Source organism: Ictalurus furcatus, chromosome 11 (assembly GCF_023375685.1).
Source record: "Ictalurus furcatus strain D&B chromosome 11, Billie_1.0, whole genome shotgun sequence".
Taxonomy (NCBI): Eukaryota; Metazoa; Chordata; class Actinopteri; order Siluriformes; family Ictaluridae; genus Ictalurus; species Ictalurus furcatus.
In genome coordinates this window covers 9441118-9465000 of record NC_071265.1, presented here as the reverse complement: position 1 = coordinate 9465000, position 23883 = coordinate 9441118, and the positions used below count along the sequence as shown (strand labels likewise).

The following is a 23883-nucleotide window of genomic DNA, read 5'->3' as shown; positions in this document are numbered from 1 at the left end:
GTGTTTTTATACCTTTATTTGCTCTGGGACTGAGTGTATCTCTTCTGGTCAGTAGTGCTTTAGAGTAAAGATGATAGAGTTTAATGAATTGCTAGAGGTTAGATGAAAGGGAACGGGAGCTGCAGAGGGAGTGAGGTTGATCGTGGTTGCTGATTAACCAAAGATATGGGACTGGAGAAGAAAGCCTTCAGGCACCTGCTGCTTTTGGTCAAAATCTATTTAATGTGTTTGCCAGAGGAAAGCATCAGGAACAGTTTGTGTCTTAGATGTGAGAGTTCCCATATTCAGTATATTGGATTGACAGAGATTTAGAGAAATCAGTACCTGAGGGGGCACACCTTCTGACTAAACCTGATAACCTGCAGATGTTTGCTCATGGACTTGAGAGACAAAGCTGATATTAACAAACTTTCAATGGATGTGCTGTGACATTGTAAGAGATCTTTTGAATTTCTTTTATTTTTTTAGTTCACAGAACAAACACATGATATGTAATGAATAAATCATGTTAGGCATGCTGTTGTAGGCCTGAAGCATAGTTGCATAGTCCTGAGGTGTTTTATTTCTCTTACACCAATTTTCACAATTGTTACAAAATGACATCACAATTTACAGTTCCATTTTCTGTTATTAACATCTGTGATGCAAGTTAGTTCCCATTATCTCTTACCTCATTTTTATAACCAACACTTTTTCACTCTTGAAGTTAAGAAAGAAAAAAAAGTATTTCCCAATGTTACCAAGAAACTACAAAGTCCACTATTCTAATGCCTTCTTAGTAGAAGTACATTTGTATAAACCCTGTAGCTGGAACTACTGTATGAGCAGCTGTTACAGAAAATTAGACAGCACCATCTGATTAATCAGAATAGAGAATAGAGCTCTACCCTCAGCTGATGTGTAACTGGCAGCTCATAAGAATTTGAAGTTGCCATTGTCATCACTGGTTTCCAGGGAGAATTGTCTGGAATCGAGGACCATTTCAGGAGTTTCAGTGTTTCAGAGTGTTACTTCACCACCACCACAACAAATGTTCCACTTCCCTTCTGTACTTACTCGTATCATATCTAATGATTACACCTGCACATATCTGTTTGCCAGATACCTTTATCTAAAGTGGCACACAAGTAAGGCAGAATCAAATCAAATCAGAGAATCTAGTTTACAGGAGCCGACAGTGATACATTTCCACTAACTGAACGGAAATAAGTCGGGAGAGTGCTACGGGTGTTGCTGCATCAATGCTTATGTGCTTTAGTAAGTGCTGAATCAGGCACTATTAGAGGTTGAGAGCAAATGTGCAGAGAGAGTGAAGCTGGGCAATTACCACAGCAGGACCACTAGCCTGATTTGAGACCGATCAGCCATAACATTAAATCCGCTTAATATTGTCTAGGTCTCCCTTGTGTCACCAAAACAGCTCTGACCCGTCTAGGCATAGACTGCACAAGACTTCTGAAGGTGTACTGTGGTATCTGGCACCAAGACAACAAATCCTTTAAATCCTGTAAGTTGCGAGGTGGAGCCTCCATGGATCAGACTTGTTTGTCTAGCACATCCCACAGATGCTCAATTGGATTAAGATCTGGGGAATTTGGGGGAGTCAACACCTTGAACTCTTTGTCATACTCCTCTAGCCATTCCTGAACAATTCTTGAAAGAGGCCACTGCCATTAGGGAATGCCGTTGCCATAAAGGGGTGTACTTGGTCTGAAACAATGTTTAGTAGGTGGTACGTGTCAAAGTAACATCCACATGAACGCCAGGACCCAAGGTTTCCCATCTGAACACCGCCCAGAGCATCAGACTTCCTCTGCTGGCTTGCCTTCTTCCCATAGTACATCCTGGTGCCACCTCTTCCCCAGGTAAGTGACACACATGCACCTGGTTTTATCATGCAGACCTGACAACCCTGACTATTAGGCTCCTGAAGAAAACCCAAGTCACTTTTTTTTTTCTTAAGAGTATCTGCCAAATAGAAATGACAAGCTTCCTTGAATTGATAGTGAGTCCACGTATCGAATTAAATTGTCGGGGTCTAACTAAAGATCTAGTGATTAAGTCAGACATTTTAGATGCTTCTTTAAAACAATCTGTGGCGATATCGGATGACATGAAGCGGTCGGAGACAGTGGAGACATGTAGGAGTCATGGTCAGGTTCAGCTGTCCATTTGCAGTTTGGCTTGTTGAAGAGATTGTAGACATTGTGTTCTATAATAAGTAAAGGAGATGAAAAGGATACTGAGCTGTTATAAAATAGAGGAGTGAAATCAGGATGGGCAATTCAAAAAAGGCAGCTCTTTGTGGTTTGGTTCTTCAATAGATCACATTAAGATCACTCAGATGAGTTAGGTCAGCATCTTATTTTAGCTGTGAGTATTGGTTTGATGGCCCTCACATGCAGAGGATAGCCCTGTTGTTGTTGAGACTGTTGAGTATAATGCAGATAAAAACAAAGCAGGCCTTTGTTGCAATTTGCCTTTTCTTGCCTTTTGGCTGAACCTCTCTGCATTGTTAAGCCTTATCCCTGACTGTCGATGCTGATCTGCTTCCTTGGTTGAACAAAGTGTTCTTATTATCCTTATCTAATTAAATTATGTTCAAATATTCATTATTTATAAGTGGACATGACAGAAAACCTAGACTTTACAATTCTGGATCTTTCAGTCTGTTAACTCCCTACGAGAGCAAGGGGAAAAAAAAAAGAAGATTTTTTAAGGGTTATTTGTATAGTTTAGTTTCCGAATCATCCTAAAATGGGATCTACTAAGGCAGAAGTGTTCAAAGTGTTAGGGGCAGGGGAACATGGGTGAGATGGAAAATACCAAAAAAATAAACGTGTATAAGACTATCAATCCTGCCATTTTTACGCATTTTGTGTAGGGCTCAACATTTTAACATTGGACTACAGTGGAACAAATTATCATTAAAAAAAACAGGCCAAAAGAGCTGTTTTATTTTTCATAATTATGAGTCACGTGAAATATTAATCTGGAATGACTGACAGGAGTATTTTTAACCCCCCCCCCATTCTCCCCCTCCCTCCCCCGAGATTAATTGACACACCTAGTACCCCTTTCTACCATCTCACACTAGTAATGTTTTAGCTGGAGCTCCCGTTACTTGAAAGATGAAATGATGCTGTTCCTTTACTCCCAAGGACTCAAACTATGGGAAGTGGACCTCACAGGGAAAAAGTCGGAATACATTTGTACTAAAGAGTTCTATGGAGTCCTCTCTGACAGCGAAACAACCCTTGTTCAGCTTTCTGTAAAGTCTGTTGTAAGGTACTGATGGACACCTCAAAGTTGGTTCCCTATGGTTCCCTATACAGCACATACATTTGACCTTTATTTTCAACGAGTATCTACAATGTTGTGCAATACGATGTGTAAGTAGAAATATATCTCACTTCCCAAAAATGTATGTGCAGTATTACAGTGCTTCTGGGCTTGTTAGCACATTCTCCAGTAAAAATGTCCTACTCAGTTAGATTCTCAGATTTTCTAAAAGGCATTGCAGATTTTACATTTCGCTTGGATGCGGATGTTCTACCAAATGGTACACTGTGTCTCATTAGTGTCATTATAATAATGTCCCAAGCATTTTCCACCAGAAGCAGAACCTTAATTAACTGGATGATGTTTTCTAACTTTGCAGCATTTCAACAGCCTATGATAAGAATAATAATTGGTGTGTTTTGGTGGGCGTTTTCTGTCAGCATCCCTAGGAGAGTAGAACAGTTTGATGTTTATCATGTGACTAAAAGTTTTCCGGTTATTGGAACAGCATTTTTGCACTAAAATAAACATCATGAAATTACCTTCTGTCTTACTGAAATGTTTGCATTTCTGTCAATTCTAGTTAAAGACGGGGTGAGTACACAGTAAAATGCGTTGAATTAACAACTACAGTGTTTATTCATGTCCATTTGGACACAATTGAACATGGAAAGAGTTCATTCAACACTCTAGGTGTTAAATCAACACTGGGGATTTTTGCTGTGAGTTCTGAAATCATAACCATTTTGTAAAGTCCTTACATTCTAGATGCTTTTATTAAATGAATAAAATCTCTGTAACCAAGAGGAGAAAACAAATGACATGTCTGCCTATATGTTATGTTGCCTGTGAAATCAGACAGATTCTCCTTGCACTAGCCTAGGCAGTGTGCGTCTAGGCGTGTGGTTTGGAAGGCAATAATAAAAGTAGGGTATTTGCTTTAAATTTGAGTTTCAAAACAGCTAGCGTCAGCTACCTTGCAGCAAAATCACTGACTTTACCTTTAACATTATCTGCATTTCTGGCAGTATTAATTAACTCTCAACAGCAATTCCATGTAAGAGACTTGTAAAAATAACAGTTTAACCCAAGGACTATACTGCATGACTATAAATTTTCAAAACTAGTCTCTGGTTTCTAATTAGTGTAATTAATTTCATCAGTGCCCATTAGAGGGAAATGAAACTGAGACCCAGAGTTTACAGTGTGTAGAAATAAGTGCCTTTTTACAGTACTGCATTACAGCCACTATTTAAATCAGAACTCCCAGAAGGCTTTCATTCTTCATATTGCCATTGAACAAGACGTGACATGGACTATGATATTTTTCTTTAAAAATAAATTAATTAATTTTTAAAAAAAAACAAAAAAAACAACAACAAAAAAAAAATTTGGGGGACCAGCCAAATGTCCCCACAATGTCAGAACTGTCTGATATTCCTATTTAGCCCATAGATTATATTATATATTTAGATTATATATTTAGTCCACAACAAGATATAAAAGCATAAACCTCCTTTTTAATTGTTTTTAACACATTTTATCTAAAATTGTGTGTGTGTCTCTCTCTGTGTGTGTGTGTGTGTGTGTGTGTGTGTGTGTGTGCGTTAGTACTATACCTGACATTAAATGTTAACAGTCTCCGTCCGGCTGAATGGACAGAGGGACAAGCACTCAGCTCCTCTTGGATGCAGAATGGCTGACTGTAGCACTGCAGCACTGGCGAACCCCAACAACCCACAATCCCCCCCCCCCCCAAAAAAAAAAACAAAACAAAAAACAGAACCACTCAAATAGTGGTGTGTAGCATGACAAGCTCATTATTTTTGTACTGAATATAAGAAGCCATATCAGCTCAAAAGCCTTGAAGATGCTCAGCATTATAATTATCTCTTAAATGAATCCAACCTAGCAATAACACAAGTCTAGACAGGACACTGTTTGTGTTCTATTTATTTGATTTTTGTCCACCAAACCCTCAAAATAGCCTTCGATTGCAATTTCTCTTCCAGCCCACACAATACCATGATCATCTCTATGGCTGAGGACAGCCTGAGCACAGAATATAAACCCGAAGACTGAAATAAATTGTACAGCTTCTTCTGACCATGCATTCTATTTTAAATACCAGGTTTAATTCGGGTCATACGTCGTAAACGTCACGAAAAAAAAAATGCCTTCTCTCTTCCACAAATTACAACATAGCATGTACAATATGTGCCAGTTAGGGAAACCATTACAAGGTAAACAATAAGAAATATTACAATACCAGGATGTAAAAAACAAAACCATGGGCTCAAACTATTCTGAGAACACAAGGCTGCCAGCTGCTCTGCTGGAGCCGGCATCAAGTTGGTTAAGCAGGACTGACGAATAAATCTGCATTTCTAGAGAAACTGAGGAAAAAATGACTTCTTGTGCCAAGAACAAGACCACAATGACCTTGGTGAAATGTGCTATATCCTATTCAGACCACTGTTTACCGGCTATGTGTCACGTCGCTGGCTTAACATCGAAAACAGCTACTTTTCCCAAACACAAAATCTTCATTCCTCTCACACAGAAAGCCAAATACAGTGAATTATTAAGTCTAGCGTATTACACTCGCCCTGCTTACACTCTGAAAGCTGAAGTACAAACACACATACACACAGCATTCAGCGTACCGCCTGGCACTTACACTGTGGCTAAACCCAGAAGCCTGTTCAGCAGTTTACCACACGTAACGACACAAAGCCACACCACTGTATACACAAGTCTATTTCAAAGCAAGCACTTCTAATATAATGGTGTAAACGTTGACCCTTCTAGCTTTACACACCATGCACATTCTTTCAAGTTGCCCAATCATAGATGTAAATCATATCTAAATAAAGATAGCTCTAGTGTCAGATTGCCATCCAGTGGCATCTCCAGACATGCCTATTACATATCAATTCCAAACTCCTCTCCTCTTCCCTCGACTTACCATGTGTGTGCGACAGTGAAGCGTCGTCGGTGGCGGCCACCCTTGTTGACCATGAGTCTGCGGAAGAGACGCGGGGAGCTGCGAGGGGACACTTTGGGAGATGTAGCGAGTCTGGGAGGCTCCAGTTCCAGACGCATATGCTCCTTGAAGGTGCGGATGCAGGGCTCTGGGTCTGGGGCGCTCAGCTCGTTTGATGACATGTTGATGGATGTGGCTGTTGGAGCTGGTACAATTTCTCTGTGTCGTACTCACTGATTCTTCTTCTCTGTTAAAATTGTGTCATGCAAGTCTCCAGGCTAATTTTCAGTCTGGTGATCAAGCTACCTTCCAGCAGTGCACCGTCTCTCTCGGTTTCTACCACTGGAGTGATCCTTTGCGTGTGCGCTGAGTGCTACTGACACACTAAGAGGAGGCTTCGTCAGCACAGTCACACCTGCTTCCTGAGAGAAAAAGAAACACACTTCTCTCTCTGTACTCTGTAAACATGACCTCCCTTCTCCAACCCCTTTCTACCTCCTTCTCGGTCTAATAGGAATCATCTGACTCTTGTTAGACGTTGATATTTTAACTCCTCTACACTTCACTCATGCTTTTTTCCCCACTCTTGAAGATCTCCCTGTTTCTCTCACTTTCCCCAAAGTACACACACGCTTCTTTCTTTCTCCATTCAGCTCCAGGGACCTCCTCAATAAATCTTGCAGAAGGGAGCTGACAGCATCTCTTCAGCCGTCATCACCCGCTCCGTTTCTTGCTCATGCTCCTTTATATGCGCTCGCTACACACTCACAATCCCTTCCAGCACAAATTTGCTCGGCGCACAGAGAGCAGAGAAAGAAAAACACCAGAGAAAGCGCTCCAAGGAGGCACACCTAAGTCCGTAGCCTCAGGCAGTGTCTTCATTGAGAATAAACAGCATAACTAGACAGATGAAAGAAGAAAAAAAAAGGACACACAGATAGTGACGGTGGAAGCTCCGCCCCCAGAGCTAGCCGATTGGTCTGCTATGACGGGTGTCTCGGTGCAGAAGCAAAGCGAGGTGGCTTTATTCCGGTGATGGCTTTTGGCCTTTCACAGCTCAGCGCTTCTCAGGATGGCAACAAGGAGAGCGAAAAAAAAGAAAAAAAAATTCTGAAGCAATTCAAGCCCAGGATTAGCTGTGAGAGAAAGATAAGCACCCAACATAGGCTGTAAATTGTTCTCAGGTGATTTACAGCTTTAAGTATTTTGAATGTGCTGGCTTGATTCGTAATTATGAATGAGGGAAAAGCACTGCAGAAGGGAAAAAGAAGACTCCAGCGGTATTCGAGTGAGCGCAGAGCATGGCACACTGCCATTCAGACCGAGATGACTCATGTCATTTTGAATTAGAAACAGGAAGGTGAAACTTCAGTCCAAAAAAAAGGATTCTATTTAGTCTTAAAATAAGCATAAAGAAAAACAAAACATGAATGCATGAACGAATCATTTCATTTATGTGCAAGACACAACTAAGACACTGCAAATGGACCAGGTCACTACAGCATGAGCATAAATGTACGAGGAATCCACGCCCCTGTAAATGTCACCATGGTGCTCGAAACACCGTAAGTGATCCAATGCTGACTGCTGGATCCAGTGCGACTATCCCTAGCAGTATTCTGGAAATGCAATGCACACTGTTCTCGCCTTCAGAAAGAAATCAACCTGTCAGCGCCATCACGCTAATCCTCACCATGGAGACCATGAAGAACGAAGGAAGGGGCGGGGGGGGTGGGGGTGGAGGGGTGGAGAGATTGGAAGATGACAACAAAGATGAACAAAGTGTATAAGAGATGAATTTAACGCTAAAATGTACATTTCCTGAATTTCAAATAAACAGTTAATCATGAGCCTCATGCTTAATTGTAAATTGTGACGCGATCATCGATGAGTGCGAGTGATAGAACCCTATCTTTCATTACACAACAAGAACTCACTTGGATTTTGATTTTATTTTGCATAACATGCGAAACTATTAATGTGATTTTCATGAAAATTGCATCAACTGCAGATCATTTACTGCTGCATCCCAATTCTCCTACTTGCACTATGCACGAAAAGTATGCATTCCTTTTGTGAAGAAAAAGTACAAAAAGAGTGCGTAGCAAGCGAGTATGCGAGTACTGGGACAGACTAACATGGCATGTGATGGAAGAGAACGTTGTTGCCTAGTTACGCACGCTGTAGCCGTAAAAAAACTCCTGGTTGCATTTCAGTTTTCCTACATTCGTTATTCCTTCTATAATTTATACTATATCATTTCATTTACCATAACCTTGATTTATTTTTAAAATGCGCATCACTGACGACAAACTCATCCGCGTTTGTCACAAAACTCCTCCTCCTTATCCTAGGACGGATAGTATGTGAATTGAGATGCAGCACATGTCTTCTATGTTTCATAAATCTGTGATTAGCTATCAGTAGTATTTCAGGATGGGGTTTTTTTTCTTGGTAAGATGTAAAACAATCATTGGGCTTACATTGACGCTAACCCCAAATGAAAATTCAACAGCTAATAATGATCCTTTTTTAAGCTTTACTTTTTAAATGTATGGCTGTATCAGGTGAATTTTAAAGTTTATCTGGCTCAAATATTAAAATCTCAACCAGGAATAAATTCAATGTTTCTAAATCTGGAGCTAAATTTGGTTTGAACTTGTCTTTGTCCTCTAGATCTTTCTAGATCTCTCTTGTAGTGCTCCACCATTCATGTTTAATATTTTAAGTTTGCTAAAGCTTGAAAACCTCTTGCTATATTTAAAATAGAGAAATAATATTGTTACAGTCCTGTAAACTAGCGGTTTTTAACCTGGACGTTAAGGGGGGAAAAAAACGGTAGAACGGGGGTCACATGAACGAATGTACACAGAGGTTCACAGTGAAGCCATTGGCGGATTTTTGAAGAACTGAGTGACATTGTATTGAAAAAAGCACTCTCCCATTCACATAGATCTATCTCTGTGAGGCTGGTTTTTCAACATTGGCATACAAGAAGAGCAAGTATAGAACCAGACTCATGGTCGAAGATAGTTTGCGTCTTTTCCTCAGCCCTACTCAGCCAGAACTGTACCGCCTCGTGTCCTCTATCAAAGCCCTACCATCCCAACGAGTGATTATTTCGAAACATTCAGCAAAATCTATGTCTGATTATAGACTTTGCCTGAAGATCATGAACAAACAGCACACAGAAACATTTATCAATATTGGGTACTATGGTAGGATTTGCAAAGTTACCCCTGCGAGCAAAGTAGTGCTTGGACCCCGATGATTGCTGCTTGGATGAACGCAATATTTCATTTTTACTTTTGTGTTCGGTCTACATATTGTCTGTGTTTTATTACTGGGTTTTTCCCCCCAACGCCATTTTAAAAAAAAGTCAATGAAACCGTAACATAATACTGTAATTTTAATTATAACTGATATTACTGTCTAAGATTGTTTTAGAAAATAAATCAGCATCCAATCAACCATTTGGGTATTTGAGAATTCAACAGCACTGTGGTGTAAAATGAGTTTATTGTAGGATGGCTTATGTAAGGAGGTGTTTCTAAATTCATCTTTAGCTACAATGTTTTATCTTACATCGTGTACCACAGAATATAAATTTATTATAACATTATATTTCCCCCCGGCCATGCTGGTTTGCTTGAATGATAAACGTTGTTCAGATATGATGGATGTTTTTGTCAGCACTCTAAACCCAAACACACAGCTGAAGCGAAACTACTAAGAGTATGTGGTGATAAGCTTCCAAATAAGCTTTATGCTGCAAGCTAGAATCCGTTCTGGAGTGTGTGCCATGAGTTGGTGGGTAATGTTGCAGTCTAGAATGCCATCTATGGCAAGGTAGACCTTCACATTTTATGCTTTCGTGACTTCTCAGAGGAGCTAGCTTGGGCCCTGAGTGGGAGAGCTTTAGAGAGGACCTTACATAATTGAAAGGATGACATAAACCTCTCACTCGCAGCTAAGGTAAGGCAAAAAAAAAAAAAAAAAAAGACAAGCTACTCAAAACATTCTTCCTACCGGTGCAATAATAAACAAGAGAAATGCAGAGAAATGGAGAGGACGAATAAACTGAAGGGGTGGGGAAGAGCAACTAGGGATGCAGAGTAATAAAAAATAAATAAATAAAAAGGTAAAAGCAGAGTGAGAGCTTGAGACTTTTCACACAATTAACATCATAGCTGGGAAGGATATATCATACAGTACATTAAAGGACCACTTCAGCATTTTTTCAGTCTAATATCTAAGTACTGCATCTGTAGTGTATGTGGGATTACCACTGAAAAGAATTTTGAGATGATTCATGTACAATAGTAAATGATGTAACACCTCTACTAGAAACTTCACTTACAATGGAAGTCTAAGGCAAGTTAGATGGACGTTTATTTTTGCAGAATATGCTCAATCATTCTTTCCCCATAGATAATCAGAATAATTTGTCATTTCAGAGATGGCACTAAATTTACAGTGGTAAGAACTGTATTGGTTATGCGGTACACATGCACACCATTTTAAAGTTAAAACAAGCTGCAAGCTGAAACAGTGAATGGTAAAGAAAACATTTATAGCCCTCGTATCAGCACTCAGACTGAATACAATTACAGTGTCTATTTTAAACCATTATCAATCGTATCTGTACTGTGTTTCCCTGCACTGTCTATCTATCCATCCATCCATCCACTGTCAGTTCATCCATCCATCCATCCACCCACTGCCCATCCATCCATCCATCCACTTTACATACATCCACCGACTATCCATACATCCACCCACTTTACATACATCCACCCACTATCCATACATCCACCCACTTTACATACATCCACCCACTGTCCATACAACTACTTTACATACATCCACCCACTTTACATACATCTACCCACTATCCATACATCCACCCACTTTACATACATCCACCCACTATCCATACAACTACTTTACATACATCCACCCACTATCCATACATCCACCCACTATCCATACATCCACCCACTATCCATACATCTACTTTACATACATCCACCCACTATCCATACATCCACCCCCATGCATCCACCCACTATCCATACATCCATCCACATTACGTCCATCCACCCACTATCCATACATCCATCCACTTTACAAACATCCACCCACTTTACAAACATCCACCCACTTTACAAACATCCATCCATCCACTTTAGCATACCCCCATCCACTTTCCCATACATCCACCCACTTTACATACCTCCTTGGGCTAAGAGCAGCAGTCCAAATATTTACATCCTATGAAACAGGATAATATACAGGATTCCAGCATTGTTTACTCAAAGCTGTCAAAGTAAAGTTGACAGTCTGCATTTAAACATTAGTCCTTCTTTCAGTTCAACTGCAATTAAAGTGTACACAGCCAAAACAACAGCAAAAACACCAATTAAATCAATCCAATTACTTACAGGCTGTGTACTATATTCTATAGTTCTGACATAAACCAATAACTTCACAAATCCTGATTATGGCTTAAAATAGCAGCCCTACTCCTTTGGTCTCATTGCTTTTGGATGCTTTATAAATGTTGCCCACAGCCTACTGGGAACTAACACCACAGTCAAGCTCAGCTGCAACCCAGCACTAAAGTAATTGTGCTCCAAAAACCACTTTCTCTAGAGCATCCTTTGTTCCTGATGCAAACTGCATTAAACACAGCTCTAACAAGTGGAACCATAGTAGAGTGTAAGCGAGCAGGGCAAAGGACAAATGTGTGTGTGTGTGTATGTGTGTGTGTGTGTGTGTGCACACGTGTTTGCACGTGTGTGTGGCTTCCAGTGTCAGCCATTAGCACTCCAATCACAATGCATTTACAATAGATAGCAAATCATTACCACACACGAATTACGCTAATGCAAAATAAATGCTCCGTGTCACATTCACATTAGGTGATCCTTCTATGACCGCTGCATTCATTGTCACGTAACTATAAAATCTCTTTTCCATCAAGGTTTAATCTCTTTTCCATCAAGTCGTATAAGGCTTTTAATGCCACGTTTATGTTTACACAGTGAACATTCTCTCTTTATCTCATTGTCCAACAAGATGTGTGCTCAGTCAATACATGAATAAACATGAAACGACAAGATGACTGCACAGGTTATCCCAGTGCTGCCCTCTTTAGACAAAAAGCAGGAATGTCTTTATTAGAGACGGCAACAATAAACACTGTAGAAAAATTTTTAGACTAAGGAACTTACACCCTGTAGTTAAAAGATTAAATAAATAAACCTCACAATGAATATAGACCAAGCAAATCACAACAGAACGATCAAATCTCTAGTTAGATGACTGAAACTGAAATACAATCAGAGGAATGTCGTAGCAACATGAGCTATTTTAACCTCATACTAATTTCCAGGAAATCAAACATGTTGGACAGGCGATATTCAGTTGCACCAGCGAAAACGTTTGTGAGCATGTAACCTGGCAGAGAACAGCACAACTGTGAAAATAGATTGGGAGAAAATAAATACAATGTAGACCTTAAAAGTCTGTGATGGTGCTCGTGCCATGACAGATCATGTCTTACATTACAATATTGTTTAATCATTTAGGAATTATTTGACAGAGTCTTACTTATATCTCAGATATCCATGACTTAACAGGAAAAAAAAAAAAAAAAAAAAAAAAAAAAAAATCAGCTTCACAGTTGACACAAAGTTGGAAGCACACAGTTGTCTAGAATGTCCTTGTATACTGTAGCATTACAATATTCCTTCACTGGAACTAAGGAGCCCAAACAAGTTCCAACATGACAACGCCCCTGTACATAAAGCCAGGTCCATAAAGACATTCAATTCAATTGAATTTTATTTGTATAGTACTTTTAACAATGGACATTGTCACAAAGCACCTTTAAAGAAATCTATACATTCCAGATATGAATTTTACATTTATGAATGGATCCCTAATGAGTAAGCCACAGGGCATGGTGGCAAGGAAAATCTCCCTGAGACTATAACAGGAAGAAACCTCGAGAGGAGCCAGACTCATCTTGGGGAATGCTGGAAAAAGACATGATTTGCCAGGGGGGGTGTGTGTCATGTAATGGAGGCTTAGGACGGATGCAATTGGAGTTAAGAGCTTTAATGAAGAGTATAATATCCAGAGGGCAAGACAAAAGACATAAACAAAGACAGGCAGTGGTCACAAGATCAGGCAAACAGTACAAAACAGGCAAGGCAGAGAATCAAGGTCAAAGGAGTAAACAAAGTCAAAAACCAAACACTAGATCAAGGTACACGACAGAGAAAAGATCAACTGAGCGTAATACTTCAAAAAAGCCTAGTGCTTGAATAGTCTCTATTATAGTGTAGTGTGATGTTGATTGTGATCAGAAACAGGTGTGTGTGATTAGTCCTCTTTGTCTTTAATGTTTAATGTTTTGGGGCTGTTTTTCTGCCAGATGACCTGGACATTTTGTTAGGATACATGGCATCATGGACTCAATATATATACAGATATTAAATGAAAACCTGACTGCCTCTGCCAGAAAGCTTAAAATAGGCCGTGGTTGGATCTTCCAGCAGGACAATGATCCAAAACATTCATCAAAATCAACACAAAAATGGTTTACTCACCACAAAATCAAGGTCCTGCCATGGACATCCCAGTCCCCTGACTTGAAACCCATAGAAAACCTGTGGGGTGAACTGAAGAGGAGAGTCCACCAGCGTGCACCTCGAAATTTGAAGGATCTGGAGAGATTTTGTTTGGAGGAATGGTCTCAGATCCCTTACCATGTGTTCTCCAACCTCGTCAGGTATTATAGGAGAAGACTCAGAGCTGTTATCTTGGCGAAGGGAGGTATTGACTAAAAGGGTACCAATAATTGTTGCATACCTATATTTACCAAAATTCTTTTTGATAGATCCGTGGTTTGTTTGCAATTGTTTGATATCCATGAGAGCGGAGTATTTTTGTGAATTTTTTTAACAAAAAATCAAAAAGTTAAACAATATAGACAATTTTTCACAGCCTTCTTTGCTCATATTTACCAAGGGTGCCAGTATTAGCAATCACTGGGATAGTTGTGTATGTAATTTAGTTTTGATGTCATATGCTGTGTGTATTGATGCATCAACACTCTCATTCACATTTTCTATCTACAACTGAAATGTTCCTATTTGTTACAGATAAAACAACTGAGTCCATTTGATTTGATTTTAAACAGTATTTAGCTAGCAGTTTCTTTACTGAATTTTCAAAATGGACTGACATCAGTATTATTTGTAAGAAATGGTGCAGACGTTTTAAGTGCTGACATTGGAGACTCCTTCCATGAACATTCAATCAACATCTCCTTACAGAAAACTTCACTATATCAAAAGTTTTTCATTGTTAAATAACAATATATTTTTATCATCTGTTTATTGTCAGTCTTTTGGAATGATTATGTGGAGTATCCACTAGTCCCTGAGTAATTTGTAAGTTTTTACTGTAGACGAATTTCATATTAGAAGAAGAAGAATTAATCGAATTAATGCACTAAAATTACAGCTGTGCTGTTAGAGAAATTAATCAGTCCTTTCTAATTTGAGAATTCCACAGCACTGTAGTATAGGAGATGGTAGCATGAACCCAATTCATTCAGAAGTTCGTTTCTGGCTGCAAAAAATAGCGAATGGGCAAAAAAAATAAAGAAATGGCTTACACCCCAACCACATATATCATTATATAATAACATTATACTGATGTTCTGTGAATAAATTATGCTAACATCTGCACGAAAATAGATCCCTGAGGGTGATGCATTTCAGGTTTGGTTTCTAGTACAATGAAAGACCCTAGTCAAATATAGAAATAACTACCACTTATACATAGTACATCAAATCCAGCTTGATTATAGAGCTGGAACATAAACTGTGACACTGTCACACTGGTCTCTGTCTCACAAGACCAAGCTAATGTAAACACACTCAAACGCCTGAAGTTCTCACCTGAGCACACAGGTTTTGAACAAAGCCTTACCATTCTGAGTCCACAGGCGTGATGTCGATGCGGGGCGGCCTGATGAAGGGTAACGTGGTCGGCCGACAGATTATCTCCTCATCAGGGGTCCGTGACCTCTCTGTCTGTCGCCATGACAGCGGGGGCAGCTGCAGGTTTCCTGAGAAACGACGTCGCCCCCGACGCAGGTCCACTCCGAGAGTACAAGCCGTAGACGTAAAGGACTCATTGAAAGTACAGTCTGGAGGGTCTTTACTGTCCTATAGAGACATAAGGAGAGACAGAAACACAAACACAGACTGGCTTAATACTATACCAGGTACAATTTACTTAGGTTCCATTTTTAAATGATGATTCAATTGCAGATTTTTATCTGTAGCACGTAAACGAATCGATAATTAAGCAGGAATAATGTATAATACATAATGAAGGGTTACAAAAAAAACAACTTTTTTTTTCTTTTAATGATCACAAACAGTTTGCATTTTCGTGGTTCATGTTCGCGTTTTTCTTTCTTTGGTGTGATGAGCTGTACCACGAATGCCATCAGCTAAAGCTCATTTCAAAATGAACACAACAGGGAGGCTGCTTAGGGGGAAATAAGAGTATGATGAAACACTTGCACACATACACACACCTGTGCTGACAAAACAGTAATCAAAACTGAGCATTTATAAGCTGTTTTCTCAACAGTTTGTCCTCGGGGGGAATGAGTCCATCCTCTTGGTATCGTGACTTATCACCTTAATGACTCGTCAAGTGGATTATATAGAATAACAAATACAAACTGGAGTTTGTTCATCCTTAAATAAGGGTGTAGAGCAAAGGGAAGGAGTTCTGATGCTGCTCATGCTGCTAAATATACACAATACATGTAATACTTCAATGTGTGTCATGCACAATAAGTGGTGTGTACAGGTGCATCATTGTATTCGCCACCCACAGCGATCTCCTTGTTGAGTACACAACACTCTGGCATCAGGATCGACAAATGACCAAGGCAATGTTCATCCGTCCCGATAGAAAAAATAAGCCGTAGAGCTCACAATGCAGTTCTCCACAGAAAGGAAAGTAAACACATGAAAATTTTTCACATCCCGGTCGAGGTCAGAGCGGATCTGGAGTCTATGCCAGGAACATGGTGCGGAAGGCAGGAATAACCTTCGGATGACACCAATCCGTTGTGGAAAACTACAGTGGTGCTTGAAAGTCTGTGAAGCCTTTAGAATTGTCTATATATCTGCATAAATATGACCTAAACAAGTACTAGACAAAAGTAGACAAAGCGAATACAATAAAACAAATGAGACAAAATGATCCAATATTGCATGTCTGTGTGTGGTGAAAGTATGTGGCCCTCTGCTTTTTAAAAGTTTTCGGTAACTGTTGATCAGTCCTGCACACGGGCTTGGAGGAATTTAACCCGTTCCTCAGTACAAAACAGCTTCAACTCTGGGATGTTGGTGTGTTTCCTCACATGAACTGCTTGCTTTAGGTTCTTCCACAACATGTCTATTGGATTAAGGTCAGGACTTTGACTTGGCCATTCCAAAACATTAACTTTATTCTTCTTTAACTTGTGACTTGTGTGCGTAGGATCATTATCTTGCTGCATGACCTACTTTCTCTTGAGATTCAGATCACGGACAGATGTCCTGACATTTTCCTTTAGAATTCGCTGGAATAATTCCGAATTCATTGTTCCATCAATGACGGCAAGCCGTCCCGGCTCTAATGCAGTAAATGGGATTTCACAGATGGGATAAGGTTCTTATGCTGGAATGCAGTGTTTTCCTTTCTTCGAACATAACACTTCTCATTTAAACCAAAAATTCTATTTTGGTCTCATCCATCCACAAAACATTTTCCCAATAGCCTTCTGGCTCGTCCATGTGATCTTTAGCAAACTGCAGAAGGGCAGCAATGTTCTTTTTGGAGAGCAGTGGCTTTCTCCTTCCATTCCTGCCATGCACATCAATGTTGTTCAGTGTTCTCCTGATGGAGGACTCATGAACATTAACATTAGCCAATGTGAGAGGCCTTTAGTTGCTTAGAAGTTACCCTGGCTCCTTTGTGACCTCCCGGACTATTACACGTCTTGCTCCTGTAGTGATCTTTGCTTGTCAATCACTGCTGGGGAGGGTAACAGTGGTCTTGTCTGACTGTAGATTGGTGAAGTCCAAACTCATTAGAGATGGTTTCAACAACTCTTTTTCTGAGATCCTCAGAAATCTCCTTTGTCCATGCCATACTGCACTTTCACAAATATGTGTCGTGAAGATCAGACTCTGATCAATCCCAGTTCTTTAAATAAAACAGGGTGCTTACTCACACCTGATTTCACCTTCAAATTAACTGCTAATCCTAGAGGTTCACATACTTTTGCCATGCATAGATATGTAATAGTGGATCATTTCCTTTAATAAATAAATGACCACTTGGGTCACTTTTTGGACTTCTTTTTGAAATCTGAGGTTTTAGGTCATATTTATGCAGAAATATAGAAAATTCTAAAAGGTTCACAAACTTTCAAGCACCACTGTATATGCACTCATTTATAACTAGGGGCAACTTATAGTTACCAATCTACTATGTTTTCGTAAAGTGGGAGGAAACCAGAGAACCTGAATTAATCCCGTGTGGACACAGGAGAACCATATGGAACTCTTAATCTTGGTTTGGTTGCTAGTTATTATCTCTAATTATATATGTAAAACTATACAATATCTCAAATACAGTGCTGTGAAAAAGTATTTGCCCCAATTTGATTTCTTCTGTTTGTGTATATCTCACAATAAATAGTTTTAGATCTTCAAGTGAAATACAACATAAAACCAAGGCAACCTGAATAAACACACTGTACAGTAATTTATTTATTTTATTGTAGCAAAAGAAGTTACCCAACTCCTATCACCCATGTGAAAAACTAATTGCCCACTTAAACATAAAATCTGGTTGTGCCACCTTTTAGCAGCAATAACTGCAACCGAACACTTCCGATAACTGGAGATCAGACTTTCACTTACTTCTAGGACTAGGACTTACTCCTGTGCTTTGGATCATTGTCTTGCTGTATAATCCAGTTGCACTTGAGTTTCAACTCAAGACGGGACATTCTCCTTTAGGATTTTCTGGTAGAGAGCAGAATTTATTTCCCTCGATTATTGCAAGTTGCCCAGACCCTGAAGCAGCAAAGCATCCCCACACCATCACACTGCCACACTTGAAATAGTTTTGTAACCCTTCCCAGACTGATGTACTTCAGTCACCTTCTTCCTCATCATTTCTAGAATTTCTTTCAACTTTGTCATAGTGTCTTACTGGGTAAGACCTTTTACCCAACTTCATGCTGTAGAAAAAGTTCTATTTAAGTGTTGATTTGATTGAACAGGGTTTGCAGTAATCAGGCCTGGTTGTGTCTAGTCCAGCTGAACCCCATTATGAATGCAGATTCATAGATTTGGGGAATTAGTAACTATGGGGGCAAATACATTTTCACACAGGCTTCAATAAATAACATTAATTTTGCTTGAATAAATAACTATCATTTAAAACTGTATTTTGTGTTTACTCAGGTTGTCTTTGTTTTATTTTAAATTTTGTTTAATTTCTGAAACAATTTAGTACGAGATATACACAAAAACAGAAGAACTCAGGATGGGGGCAAATACTTTTTATGCACAGCATTGTATCAAAAAAGGGTTTAATATAGCTGTTGAATATTCTCAGTATATTAGATAGAAGAAAAGATTTGAAGTTCATTCATTCCTACAAGAAACTGCCTTAACACACACTGGTAGCATTTTAATATATTGCATGGCTGCTTTACAGAATCCACTGAATTAATATCCAAGCCTGGTGTAATATCCATCACTTGCATAGGTTTCTGTATGCTACATGACAGCCTGTCTGTAATAAGTGTTGATCTAAACTTTGAGAAATTTGATTTCAGCTGTAGTGCATGTTCTGGGTCCAGGCAGGTATCTAATCATGTCTATTTCATGGAGCACAGTGGGTTCTGACACCACATTGAAAAACCGGGAGTAGTTTTTTTTTTTTTTTCATTTAAAATTGGAAACAAACAGAAGGTTTTAGAATTTTGAGATTTTTAATCCATATTGGCTCGTAAATGTTCAATATCTTAAATATTTAAAATTCTGCACTATGTTTCTATTTATATGTAAGCACATTTGTGATATTGGCCATGTATATGTAACTGCTTAGTATAAAAGATTTTCTGATTTTTCTCATACCTAATCTCTTACACACACCGATGGATTTGATCTAAAATGTATGGGGTTTCATAATTCCATATAAATAGCTTATGATCCACAAATAAATGTAGTGAGATTTACAAAAATTAAACAAATTCACAAATGCATTGAATGAGATCCACAAATATATGTTAGTAGTTTTACAAAACATAAATTAAATTGACAAATAAATAAAATGAGATTTGCAATTTTTTAAAATAATTTTTTTACAAAGACGTTTTTATGTCACAAACACGACTCTGTGCTGCATTCATTTGTGGATCGCATGTGGATCAAGAGTGCACATAAATCCACAAATACTGTAGGTGGACTCCACCCACCGTCTACTCAAGCCCATCAGATAACTGCCATATTGCACTGACCAATCGTAGTACGTTCTCGCTCCAACCAATAGAGTGACGACAGAAGAGTGGTTCTAACCATCTAAATGGTAAATGGCCTGCACTTATATAGCACTTTTATCCAAAGCGCTTTACACTGTGTCTCATTCACACACACACACCAACGGTAGCAGAGCTGCCATGCAAGGCGCTAGGTTGCCATCGGGAGAAACTTGGGGTTCAGTGTCTTGCCCAAGGACACTTCGGTATGTGGAGTCACGTGGGCCAGGAATCAAACCGCCAACCCTACGATTAGCGGACAACCCACTCTACCACCTGAGCCACAGCCGCCCATCTAACAGCATCAATGTAACAACATCTAAAATAAAACAGGCAACATTATGAGTCATAAATGCACCGTTATTCTAGATGAGTGGTCTGATGGATCAGTAATGATTGATTCACTGATTCAGTAAGGATTCATTAGAGTGATTCAAACCAGTAACTCCTAAAGTTCCTGAGTCTTTTAGCACGGTTCATTGAGCGCATGTAATCATTAGCCCGTGAATTGGATGACACTGGTCGCGCTGTGTTTTGGCAGGCTGCCTGTGAGGACAACATTTTCTTGCCAAAAAGATACACAGTCTTTTAATCTCACCACACTCAATTAACTGTAAAATCACTACTCTGGATTCGCTGTGGATTCGGTAGTAAAGCAGGAAACACTGGTGAAAACACGTATATTGCCTTAAAATAAACAATTTATGACCATAATGTTGCTTGTTTTCTTTTAGTTTTTGTTACAGTGATGCTGTTAGATGGTAAGAACCACTCTCCTGTCCTCATTCCTCTTGATCGGCCATGTTGGAGAGACTTCGTAATATGCGAGTTCGGTGCAATATGACAATGGTTGCATCCGAAACCACATACTTACCTTCTATATAGTAGTTGAAAAGCAGTACGCCACAGGGGTCGTATGTCAGAATTCTAAGTATGCGAGAAACAGTAGCCGAGAAATACCCGGATGGTGTACTGTTACACGAGTCAAACAATCCCACAATGCAATTGGTGCGGACAATCTCAGGGAAAAAAAACCCGCGGAAGACAGCATCAGCTCTTTTTAAGTACTAAACCTTGGTTAAACAGGACTTGTTTAACAATACCTGAATAAATTGTTAACTTGTTTAAGATTTTTTGTTTATGATGATGTTGATGGTCACATGACAATGCTAACAAGGCAGATGTAGTAGGTCCGGGATTGTACTCATAATAGACATGCGTACTATTGAATTCAGTACGTACGGACATATGCGATTTCGGACGCAGCCTCTGTTCCCGTCCTGACTGTAAAACAAAGCGTGATTGGTTGGAGCAAGAACGTGCTACGGTTGGTCAGTAGACGGTGGGCGGAGTCCAATTATTTGTGTGGATTTGTGTGCACGCTTGATGCTAGAAATGTTTCAAAACCCACAAATGCGTGCAGGGATCCACAAAGAGTTGTGTTTGTGACATAAAACATATTTTTTAAAAAATTATAATAATTTACTTGCAAATCTCATTTTATTTATTTGTCAATTTAATTTATTTTTGTGAATCTGCTAACATATTTGTGGATCTCATTCAATGTATTTGTAAATTTGTTTAATCTTTGTAAATCTCACTACATTTATTTGTGGATCGTAATCTATTTATCGGGAATTATGAAACAATTAAAACTCCGTAAAAATGGACCATACGTTTGCGCACAAGCTTGTGGAGCCCGTGCCAGCTCGAGAGCACACGGTCAACAAAAAGGGGACAAACAAAATACTAAGAAACTCTGAAGCTTATTATTTACTCGTTACTCATTATAGTACGTATTTCAGAGATTCTACTTTTCACTCAAGCTGCGATCAATAATATAATCTGTAATAAAAATCTGTTGTATTAAATTAGAAAAGAATGCACAATGGAAGCATTTTCACTAGTGACCTCAGACTTTTGAACACCACTGTGCAAGTACATATTCATGGGAAATTTTACAACTGCACCAGCAAGTATCATCACTAGAGGGAGACACAGGTCTTCTAATTTCACTTGAAGGACCATGAAGAAATATAAAGCACTAGAAAGGCTGGTTCCAAAACTGAAGTACATCTACAGTTAAAATATTTGACTAGTTCCAGTAGTGAAGAATAATACCTAATCTTAATTCTGGTCCATACATTCTGAGGAGAATTAAAAATAAATAAATAAAAACATGCAGTCATAGTGATTTCTCTCTGATACACATACAGAGTATGTGTATCAGAGAGAAATCACTATGACTGCATGTTTTTTATTTATTTATTTATTATTTATTTATACACATACACATACACATACAGAGAGAGAGAGAGAGAGAGAGAGATAGTTAAATCCAACATCTTAATTTTCTTCAAATCTTCTAATTTGTCATTTTACTTTAGAGGATCATCAAGGCACTTTTTATCTAATATTTAATAATTTTTTAATATCATGCATGCACACTATGCTCAGAAACTTAAATCATCATTCAAGATTTTTATTTGTCACATACACAGTTATATACCGCACATAACTTGCAATGAAATGAAAACAACTAGATCGTCATGCCCCTTTATGCTTAAAAGAAGTGCACAGTGACTGGCAACAGTGGCAGCCAATCAGAGAGTGAGAGTGAAACAGTGTCAGAACAAAGGAAACATACTGTACATTCAATGTCATGTAAAGAATATTAAGTCGTATTTGTCGTGAGTTAAGTTGAAGGTTTTGATTGATAAATATGAAATTTAATTCCTTGCAGGTTAGCTCACGCTAGCTATCTTTAGAAGTAAAGAAGAACATTTATGTACATGACTTAAACGTCCTTTCGGAAATCTTGCCGGGTTAGCTCATGATGGCTAGCTGACTAATAAAATCTGTGAGAATAAATATTGATCTGTTAATATCCATGACTTCAATCTTTCTACCTTAAGACGTCCTTACACTGGACTCCAACAAATATCCATATTCTTATCAATGGTCTTAAAGGTATGTCCACTCAGAGCTGCTCTCATTTTCATATCTGGATTTGACGACACCTGAGGAGTTATTTATTGCAGTATTTTGACGTTTCCACATTGAAGATTCTTCACATTCAAAACACGATACGGTGTCGGAAATAGTGCGATATTTTCTTAAGAATAGAAAATATTCCAAAACATACACGCACCTGTTATTTAAGAGCTCGTACCGTTCGTTCACGAAGCAACGATTAGCATTACAGTGCTTATCACGACTTTGCTCAGCCTTTCACACTCTGCAAATCTAATGGTCGCAGGTCCTGGTTTCCGTCTCTCGGACAAACACAAGAATGCACACGATGCTAATCTGTTTGCAACACTCGCATTTGCTGTGAAAAAGTACAGGAGAACCAACAGGCAATGTGAACTTTAACTCACGCAGAAGACAAAGAAACCCGTGGCAGCTTGCATAGAACAATGTATTAATAAAATAAATAAAAAAAAGGTGCTAAGAGACATGAATGTTTGTGTACATAAAAACGCCTGGTATACAATACACACTCCTGCAGCACAGCCAGAGCTGGAGAGATGCTCCAGTCATGAATACACCCACCTACACATTCTCACTTTGCACATCATCGCTGGAGTCAAGAGCAACATCATAACTCCAACACACGGTCAACAAAATATCCTTGTAATACAAGATATATTATGGACTATAATATAATTCACAGACCAAGATTAGACCTCAGTTTCTATGCTTTATCGTGTAAATGTAATATACTGCTAAACCAGATCACATGCTGTCACCTTGTATTAGGATCCCCTAAAGGAGTGGAAGAACTGTATATAAGAAATAAAAAAAAGCTTCAATAGAGATTACATTTATCCTTAACCAAAAGACATGATTAAATGACTCATGCGCATGAGCTCAGCTCAACAGAGCTTCAGTAGTTCACAGTTTGTACAGTTCACTCCAAGTATAACCCACATGAGTACACTGAGTGATGACACAGTTAATAAGTGACTGT

The 23883-nt window shown here is 38.9% G+C and overlaps 1 protein-coding gene across 6 annotated transcripts in view; it reads right to left on the bottom strand.

Moving 5' to 3' along the window:
- Positions 1 to 23883, bottom strand: part of pde4ba (phosphodiesterase 4B, cAMP-specific a) — a 176114-nt gene that overhangs the window by 110972 nt on the left and 41259 nt on the right. For 5 of the 6 annotated variants that reach the window (XM_053636548.1, XM_053636546.1, XM_053636547.1 and 2 more), the window contains one exon: positions 15278 to 15516. In XM_053636548.1, the coding sequence (XP_053492523.1) occupies positions 15278 to 15516 (239 nt within the window). Of the gene's footprint in view, positions 1 to 6250; positions 7895 to 15277; positions 15517 to 23883 lie in introns of those variants that run through there. The other variant, XM_053636550.1, reaches the window with a different exon arrangement.